This window comes from Aphanomyces invadans, assembly GCF_000520115.1.
Source record: "Aphanomyces invadans strain NJM9701 unplaced genomic scaffold supercont1.32, whole genome shotgun sequence".
In the NCBI taxonomy this organism is placed as follows: domain Eukaryota; phylum Oomycota; class Saprolegniomycetes; order Saprolegniales; family Verrucalvaceae; genus Aphanomyces; species Aphanomyces invadans.
The window spans coordinates 153,391-161,984 of NW_008580177.1; the positions used below are offsets into that span (position 1 = coordinate 153,391).

Genomic DNA, 8,594 nt, shown 5'->3' on the forward strand with positions numbered 1-8,594 from the left:
TTCTTAGCGTGACCTTTCACGCAAGCTGTCCGTTTGGATACCAAGAACAACGTCGGCTGCCCACCACCACGATGGGCGACCTGAACGAGCTCATCACGAAGACGCAGGAGACACTGCAGCCGCTCATTGCCAAGCCCAAGCTTGCGGAGAAGCTCCTGCAGAAACCTCCATTTCGCTTCCTCCATGACATCTTCTCGGCCTTGATGGCGTCGACGGGGTTTGCCAAGGGTTTGTACACCGACTACGAGCTCGACTCGGCCAACGTCAAGGAAAAGCACCAAAAACTTCAGTTCCTCGACAAGATGGTCTACTGCACGGGGCAATGCCACGGGAAAGAGATCGACGTTCGGTCCGCCAAGATCGTGGCGGGGTTGGAGCCCGAGAACACCAACATTTTCCTCACCGAGCTCGCCCTCGCTGCTTCGAACACGTCCTTGGACTGGAACGGCGCCGTCCAAAAAGCACTCGCGGCGTTTCCACCGCTCCCAGAGACGTTGGCTGGATCCGGCAGCGGTGGAGCTGAAGCGAAGCCCCCCAGCGAAGACGCGCCGGCCGCCAAAGAAGCGGCACCACCTGCACGTGACGAAGTCAAAGAAGCCGAGGAAAAAGCGAAGGCTGAGGAGCGAGCTGCGAGGGTAAGTCGCTCGCTGGCTTGACATTCAACAAGGCAGCCATCTCGTCATGGTTGATAGGAAAAGGCTCGAAGGGCCAAAGAGGAGCGGGAGAAGGAGGCGACCGCGGCGGCAGCGCAAGCGGTATCCAGTGAGCCAAAGCCATCATCTGCCGAGAGCACGAGTCGCCCAAGCAGCAACAGCAAGGCCACACGGAACGACAACAACGATGCAGGTGGTGAATTTGGCGCCCAGGTACGTCCATATTCGGCAAACTCCACGACCTCATAGGTACTGAAAATGCTCATCAGGTGCGGGAATGCAATGGAGATGTCGAGCGCACGAAAGAGATGGTGGAATCGATCATCTCCAAGCCAAAAATGTCAGCAAAGTTGCTGGGCAAGCCCCCGTTCCGGTTCCTCCACGACGTGATCTCGGAAGTGACGCGGGTGACAGGGTTCGCCGATGGCTTGTACGCTGGCGACGAGCTCGATTCGAACGCGATTAAGGAGAAGCAGCCCAAGATCGACTACCTCCAGAAAATTTTGCATTGCGTCGGATGCCAGCTCAACGTGGAAGTTGAGGCCAAGCCGGCAAAGATCGTCGCGGGCCTCGAGCCTGAGGATACCAACAAGTTTTTGCAATTGCTTGTCCTTGCCGCAAAAGCGTACGTCGTGACGTGCACAGCTCAGAACGGATGACGACTCGTGCGATTGCCCTTGATTTGTAGGGGCAATTCGTCGGCAGCCGTGCAGCGCGTCCTCGCCGGGGATACCGCGCCACGCGCGCCGTCCGCAGAGGCCAAATCCAAGCGACCGTCCGTTGCAGCGCCGCCGCAAGAAGAGCCCGCGGCACCTCCAGCTCAATCTAAATCGGAGGCCAAGCAGCAAGCAAAGGCCGAGTCTGGACCTATGAAAGCGATGGCGGTGACGGCCCAAGATGACGACGGTGACTTGGCGAGCGATGCCAAATCTGCTGGACATGACGAAGACCCGTCGACGAAGCCAGGGACTGCAAACCGCACGGCGCGCCCCACCACTGCCCGACGACGCCCGCCAAAGCTCAAGGAGAACGTCAAAGAGGTACGGGATATAAGCCCGTCGCGAACCTTAGCAATGTCTGCGGGCACCGCTCATGCATGCAATTGATGGCAGGTGGGGCGTTTGGTGCGCGATGACAAAGTCACGCCGACGGTGGGCATCATGAAGGACGGCGACAACGCCGATAGCGACGACGAAGCGCTGGAAGCGGCGGACAAAGGCAACAATCACCGCGAGACGATGCTCCAGAACGACGACACGCATGGCAAATTGATCCGCGACATCCTCAAGGACCAGAACGCTGACGAGGAAGCGAATCGCAAGTTGAAAGAGGACAACGATGCCAAAGGAGACGGCGGCGGCGACAGCGGCATTCGCCTCGGCAAGCGGCGAAAATCGTTCAAGGAAAAGATCAAGGGCGGGACGTCGACGGCGGCCGAGATCAACGACTTGCGTCTGTCGATTCAAAAGATTTGCCAAGCGACCAACCCTGTCGGCAAGTGCATCGAGTACGTGTACGAAGACATGGAGGCGATGGCGCGGGAACTCGACGTGTGGAAGAAAGAGTACGAGAAGAAATGCGACGTCCTCGAAGAAGAGAAGAAAAAGTCCGACGAGGCGCTGCAGCCGCTGACGGCGCAACTGGTCGAAGTCGAGGAACAGATCAAGGAGCAAGTGCACAAGATCAACACGCTCAAGGCCACGATCGCCAAGAACGAAGACAAAGTCCTCAAGCTGCTGCGCATGGTCGTGACATCGTGAGGGGGGAGCTAAAGTTTAACGCGAGTGAATCGAATACAGATGTACATTAGGTCGTGGCAGACGCGACAAAAAGGGCTTTCTCTAGCGGTGAGAACACATCGGCGCCGCCCTTTATGCACGAGATCAAGTAACTCACGTCCTTGGCCTCAAACGTGTCATCTTGGCGGAACCGGTCCAATTCATCGCCAAACACAGTCGCAAACTCTTCCAAGTACAAGTCATGGAACGCGTCGTCTTTCGACTCAACCACGTTGGAATCGGCATGGGTCAACAGCGCGCGGCTTGCCTTGGCCGCGTCGTGAAACAACTGCGATTTCTGCGCCACAGCGTCGACGCTCTCACTCGCTGCAATGAGTTCCTGCACGGCAGAAGCATACGCGTCACCGTCCGTGTCGTCGTGCGCGCTGCTATGGTTGATCTTGTTGGCGAGTCGAATGGCTTTGTCCAGGAGATCCGCACACCGCAACGTCTTCTCAACAGCCTCTTCAAGGATGGCTGTCGCGTCTTCAGGAACACTGCTACGGACTACTTGATCCACGTTCTCGACTTTCGTCAGCGCAGACCGCTCATCCAGCGGGGTCTCACCCAAGCGGCGAATGAGCTCGTCGTACCCAGCCATTTCGTTCGTCGTGTCCTGGGAATACCTTATCCGGCAACAAACGTTGTCCGGATATGAAACGTCACGAACTTAACGAAAAATGCATCCACCGGCCGCTCCGAGCCACACGTCGCGAAGACACGCCTCGCTACGACTCCGTGCAAACATCGCGTTAATCACAGTCGACCCTCTTCTCGTTTTCCTGCGCCTTCTACATCCCATACGCACACAGGCTCTTCGACACGTTGAATCCGGTAGCGTCGGCGGTGGTAGCGTCGTGAGGTGGTTGTTGACAGGCAAGTCGCATCCAAGTCAGTGCTTTGAACTGCTCGGCTTGCGCTGCTTGCTTACGCGGTCAAGATAATTCACAAAGCTGAGTTCGTCGCTGTCGCCAAACAGCGTCTTCATCTTGGTCTCGAGCTGGGACTGCCCATACCGAGCAAACAGAATCGCCATCGTGTCGTCGGCCGTGATGGTGCCACACATCTTCTTGTCGTACGTCATAAACTGCACGACGTTGAAGAGATTTACTGGCTCGAGCTCGGTCTTGTCGAGGAGGTTCCTGTTGAACATCCCACGGAGCTCGTCCCAGTCGACCGCGTTGTCAAGGTTCTCGTCCGCTTCCCAGATCATGTCGCTGATCTCCTTCTTCGTGCAAACTTTCCCGAGCGCCTTGATTGCATCGAACAAGTCCTCGCTCTTGATGACCTTTGCGACAGATGCTGTCGTCCCCAACGTTTGGTTTGAACTGAGTGACTGGAGCTCGGCTTGGCTAGCTTCAATGTTTGCCTCGACTTCCTGGAGCTCCAGCACGATCTCGGCCTGGTTCATCTTCTTGCCCGCCGCGTCAAAGATGGGCGCGCTGTTGCTGCTAAAGTTGGAGTTGCTAAATTCGAGCTGGCCCTTGCGCTCCTTGAGGGTAGTGACGAGGTGGCTGAGCTTCTTCTTATGGCGGAACCCCGCCAGATGCTCAAACACCCTCCTCAACTCGCGCTCTTCCTGGGCAATCATCCCTTTTGCGTCGCTATCATCGGTCATGACCGTTTGTCGTTGAAGTCAACTCACAAAATCACGGTGGAATGGGACTGAATGCTCGCTAAAAATACAAGAAAGGCACATCGATGGGTGGCGAAACCCCCGTGGTCGAGTCAGAGCTGATGGCACCGAGAGCATTTTAGTACGCATGCCATGCCCGAGCAGCCTCAAACGAGTCGTACAGACTCGTGGAAGCATACCAAAGCGTCGAATAATCAGCATCTTGTGCAGGTACGTGGGGCGCGGCAGATGGACGGTCGGCGCAGAGCTCATATGGTCTGCCGAAGCTTCTCGAGGACAGTCTGAAGAAGGAAGACCGCCGCCTGGCGCGGCTGATGGCTGCATCCAACCCCAGTCAAAAGAAGCGACTGGAAATGTACTTTAACGTCGAGCGGGATCGCGAGCGGAAGCTGTTTGAGCTCGTGAAACACGACCACGACGCTGCGCTGCGGATTAAAGTCCGAGCGTCAGCATCATGCATAAGCAATCCCATGACCGCCGACTCGTCCAAGTTGAGTTCCACAAAAAAGATGCGCTCGTCGTCCCTCCGTGGAGACACCAACCAAGCTGGTTCTCATGAAAGGGTGCCAACTTCCCACTGTCCCATCAAGCAAGGTTGTCTCTGGTCCCCACCGCCTTTGCGCGAGTTGGCTCCACTTCTAACATCCATGCACAGAGAGGGCCCTTCCACAGCGTGCTCGACTGAAACCGTTGCCTGCCAGCACACTGACTTCTCGCGAGAGGGCCTCCACTCCCGCCCAAGACGAGGTACAGCTCTCCTTCAGCCGCCCGCTCCTGCTGACGCGAGAGGCTATCTTGGTAGGCTTTTCGCGCATATGTGGCACAGAAGCTCGAGAGCGCCCCGAAACGAAAGCCCCACACGCCCAAAGGTTTGCTAACGGCAGACAAAATCCACGAGGTCCCCAAGCAGCAGCACCATTACGTTTTGTTTTTGACATGACGCATCCTAGAACACCTCGCGGCTCTCCACAGAGACGCTGCTCCATGAAAAATGCCATCTCCTCAAGAAACTGCACCAAATTGTTGTCCATCAACAGCGGATGCTCGAAGACGATCAAGTGACGGTGCGGTCGTCGGTGTCGAGCTTCCAGTCCCTGCCCTCGAACACCACCGTCGACTGCACCTACGTGCCGTTCACATCCACAACGTAATACCCAGACGAATTTGGTGGAAGCGTCAGTATTGGAATAACAGAACCAAGTCGATGGGATGGCCCCAAGGGCCCAGGAATAGCCGAGTCGAATGCAGACGTGAAAACGCGATAACCACACCACAAGCTGACACTGCTAAGGCAAGCAACGGTGCTATTCCTCCTGCTTCTTGGGCGGGGGCCCGCATGGCTGAATCATTTTCTAACGACGTAAGAGAAATTCAAAACATGTCGGCAGCGATTTCATAGAGCGAACCTCGAGCATGTTGAAGCGCAAGCGACCCACCGATTCGTTCTCGGCGACCGCAAAGTACGACAACATGTCGTTGTGCCCAATGTGGGAAGCTAATGTGTCGCGATGTTGGTTCACTGCCCACTCGCTATGTCACCGACGTCAGCAACATCATGCTCGGGAAGGGTTCTCGACAGATCGCTATACGTCGAGGTGGGTAGGCACGTACAATTTGCTCGTGTCAGCATGGCCAGTTCCGACATATTTGGCCTGTAAGTGCTCCCATTGTCTGTTGATGTTGTATCTGTCGGCAGCCTAATGAACGCAGTGTGAGGTCGTCGGAAGGAGGAGCAGACGCAGCGCCGCCGCCCTCACCATCTTGCTTTCGGTGGTATCAAGAAATTAAGGTCTACCAAGAAGCGATGAAGTCATTGGCCAATATTCGAAACTTTCAACCAATCATGTCGCCGCTGATAGAGTTGATCGTCTGCAGCAGATGGAACCATGGGCGACATGGCTATCGTAAAGACATCCTTCGCTCATGGCGCCTTCCCGCGGCCAGGAAGGTTGGATCGATGGAACAGGTGCGATCGCCATGGGTGAGCATGCTCGTGGAAACAAGGCACTTGCTCTGAACTATAGCATTCGTTTCGCCTTGCCACGGGTTCCCGTGCATGGAGGAGGCATGTATATAGGCCCGCACCACCGAGACAAGGGGGTCTATCTTTGCAGCTGAACACTGCATGCGCAGACGATCGAGACGATTCAATGGAATCTAGGTGCTGTCTTTCGTTATTTATACAAGATATCTAACCACGGAACTTGCCCCACACATGGAGGAGCACGACAAACCCGACAAACAGCAAAGCTCCGACGAGCACGGTGGTAGGTCCGACTCGGAGACCAGGGGCATCATCCGTGTAGAAGCGGAGGACACCAGCAGAACTTCCTCCCATGCCACGGCCGTTGTTCACACTCTTGGCAGCAGGTTTTCGACTATAGCAGTTGGGGTAAACGTGAGGACGTGCAAAGTCCTCGCTTGGACACTGCATTGGCACTTACTTGCGAAGGCCGGCAGCGCTTCCCGAAGGCGGGGCGGAAGTTCCTTGGCTTGGTGCAGCGGCTGCCTATTACATCACGCAGGCATAAGTCCATCATGACTCGCACGGAAGTCGACTCGCGGGGACTGACGGACGCACCATCGTCAAATGTGGTTGAAACGTAGAATGAAAGAACCGGGTGCGATGACTTCGGTTGGGAGACACGTCACCAACACAAAAGACTTTCAATTATCTTGATCTTTGTATAAAACCTTCAAAATAATATCAAAATCTGCATCATATCACGAACTAGTAGGTACTAGTAAGCCCCTTACTAACGATCCGGATAAATACCCATACCCTTTTTGTAAATCCAATTTTGGAGGGAACTCTGACAAGTGAATTATTGGCAGAACGGCCCTGCGATCGCGCCGGCGGCTGGGACAACATGACGGCAAGTAACTCGAGCAGTGCCAGCCCCGCTTTGCGGCGGCGGTCGTTGATCGATCAGGTTCTGAACTCAGCCGCCTCGCTTCGTGTCAAGACCACGGCCACCCCGGTACCGAAAACGTCGACATCACCAGTTGGCCCCAGGAAGCGCTCCCTCAACTCCACCAGGCCGTCGTCGGCAAGAAAGCGTGCGAAAGCTGCTGACATGCTGCCTTCTACCGCCAAACCCTTGAGCGAGGAACGTTCGAAGGAGATCGACCTGACCTTTGTGCAACATGACGTGACCTCGGTCTACCAAATCATTCACAAGCAAACGGGTGCCCTGGGTGGCAATGGCGCGGGGGGTGCGATTTATGGCGAGATCACCAAGAATTCCATGGCCAAGATTCTCGAGTACATGATGGAGCATTGCGAGTTGACTGACCAGTCCGTGTTTCTTGATATTGGAAGTGGGCTGGGCAAACCGAACTTTCATGCGGCGGTCTCGCCTGGCGTCGCCATTTCGTACGGCGTAGAACTCGAGGACCAGCGGTGGGAACTCAGCCTCCACAATCTTCGCAGCGTGCTGTCGTCTACCGTGGCCAAGAAGGTGCGCCCTGTTATCTTCACCCAGGGCGACATCACAGACGCCACATCTCTCGATCCGTTCTCGCATGTGTACAGTTTCGATGTGGGGTTTCCTCCTGCCGCGATGGGGCACATTGCCGAATGCTTCAATGAGAGTCAAGAATCGCGCTATTTTGTGAGCTTTCACGGCCCCCGAAAAGTCATCGAGCAGTACGGGTTCCACGTGGAAGAGATCGGGCGCCTGCCGACGTCGATGGCAGGGTCCAGCGAAGGCCATGCGGTGTACTTTTACCGTAAAACAACTCCTTGTCCGAGCGCCACGCGTGCGGAAGACATTGAGATCGATCCAATGTTTCGAGCAGGCTTTCAAATCGTTCAGCAAGGCCACGACAAAGTAATCGAGTGGATTGACAGCCACATGACGTCGAGGAGAAACCAAGGCCGAACGAGACGACAGCTCCAACTCGCCAAGAGCTGCGCGCGCCGAACCGCTGTTCCAATCAAGACGCTGGACCAGTACTACAGAAGAGTGCGCCATGGGACATCATCGACGTCGAACCGCAAAATTCCTGCCAAGTGACGACAACGCTGCTCCACTACAACGCACAATAAATCGGGTTTGAATATTTTAGGGTCTGTTGCCATGCTTGGGCGGTTGGTCCCGTCTACCGCGCGCCTTTCACGGAAGGTCGAAAGAGGGCTCGATGGCGTACAGCATCCGCGCACTGAAGCAGGGACGCATAGGAAGTGCCAAGTAATCGATGTCGACGGCGCGAACTCTCGCTGTCTCGTTTGTCCAGTCGACTCGTCCATCCTGTTGGCCAAGTTCGAATCAATTCTGAGAGGTCATTTCGTTGGCGACCAAATCCAGACGAAGTATAGTGAAATCAAGTTTCCCTGCCAACCGTCCCGACATACTGATTTCCGCCCGACTTTGAAACGGTCGACTTGAAACAAGTTTCAAAGGAAACCAAAATATACAGGTACCAATTATGACAACTGGATGGCAGCAACGTGTTAGCCGAAAATCGACAGTTCAGTGTCGAGAATGCCTGTTCGATTCCAGCAGTTTACCACAGTTTCCTGTG

At 55.4% G+C, this 8,594-nt stretch overlaps 7 protein-coding genes across 8 annotated transcripts; 2 read left to right on the forward strand and 5 right to left on the reverse strand.

Annotated features, from left to right (window-relative positions):
- Nucleotides 1–25: 25 nt before the first annotated feature.
- On the forward strand, nt 26–3,044 carry H310_11515 (hypothetical protein). Its single transcript, XM_008878220.1, has 5 exons — nt 26–635; nt 693–866; nt 923–1,278; nt 1,342–1,693; nt 1,766–3,044. The coding sequence occupies exons 1-5, from the start codon at nt 72–74 to the stop codon at nt 2,411–2,413; spliced, it is 2,094 nt and encodes a 697-aa protein (XP_008876442.1). The 5' UTR covers nt 26–71; the 3' UTR covers nt 2,414–3,044.
- On the reverse strand, nt 2,434–3,043 carry H310_11516 (hypothetical protein). The gene has a single exon (XM_008878221.1). The coding sequence runs from the start codon at nt 3,030–3,032 to the stop codon at nt 2,460–2,462; it is 573 nt and encodes a 190-aa protein (XP_008876443.1). The 5' UTR covers nt 3,033–3,043; the 3' UTR covers nt 2,434–2,459.
- A 122-nt stretch (nt 3,045–3,166) lies between the features above and the next one.
- H310_11517 (hypothetical protein) lies at nt 3,167–4,086 on the reverse strand. The gene has a single exon (XM_008878222.1). It carries the CDS (start codon nt 4,047–4,049, stop codon nt 3,324–3,326), a length of 726 nt encoding a protein of 241 aa, XP_008876444.1. The 5' UTR covers nt 4,050–4,086; the 3' UTR covers nt 3,167–3,323.
- A 66-nt stretch (nt 4,087–4,152) lies between these two features.
- Nucleotides 4,153–5,452, forward strand: H310_11518. Of its 2 annotated transcripts, XM_008878223.1 has the most exons (5): nt 4,153–4,277; nt 4,334–4,661; nt 4,723–4,814; nt 4,870–4,965; nt 5,018–5,452. In XM_008878223.1, the coding sequence occupies exons 1-5, from the start codon at nt 4,200–4,202 to the stop codon at nt 5,216–5,218; spliced, it is 795 nt and encodes a 264-aa protein (XP_008876445.1). In that variant the 5' UTR covers nt 4,153–4,199; the 3' UTR covers nt 5,219–5,452. The 2 variants fall into 2 exon arrangements, with proteins under 2 accessions (XP_008876445.1, XP_008876446.1); XM_008878224.1 differs by having other exon boundaries at nt 4,334–4,814.
- Nucleotides 5,219–5,827, reverse strand: H310_11519 (hypothetical protein; the record flags this gene model as incomplete). Its single annotated transcript, XM_008878225.1, has 4 exons — nt 5,219–5,419; nt 5,474–5,597; nt 5,679–5,764; nt 5,825–5,827. The coding sequence occupies 4 exons, from the start codon at nt 5,825–5,827 to the stop codon at nt 5,372–5,374; spliced, it is 261 nt and encodes an 86-aa protein (XP_008876447.1). The 3' UTR covers nt 5,219–5,371.
- Nucleotides 5,828–6,218: 391 nt separating this feature from the next.
- Nucleotides 6,219–6,666, reverse strand: H310_11520 (hypothetical protein). Its single transcript, XM_008878226.1, has 3 exons — nt 6,649–6,666; nt 6,512–6,576; nt 6,219–6,445 (listed from the first exon to the last, which is right to left on the reverse strand). The coding sequence occupies exons 1-3, from the start codon at nt 6,649–6,651 to the stop codon at nt 6,259–6,261; spliced, it is 255 nt and encodes an 84-aa protein (XP_008876448.1). The 5' UTR covers nt 6,652–6,666; the 3' UTR covers nt 6,219–6,258.
- Nucleotides 6,667–6,874: 208 nt separating this feature from the next.
- Nucleotides 6,875–8,336, reverse strand: H310_11521 (hypothetical protein). Its single transcript, XM_008878227.1, has 2 exons — nt 8,154–8,336; nt 6,875–8,102 (listed from the first exon to the last, which is right to left on the reverse strand). Exon 2 carries the CDS (start codon nt 8,042–8,044, stop codon nt 7,067–7,069), a length of 978 nt encoding a protein of 325 aa, XP_008876449.1. The 5' UTR covers nt 8,045–8,102; nt 8,154–8,336; the 3' UTR covers nt 6,875–7,066.
- Nucleotides 8,337–8,594: the final 258 nt, after the last annotated feature.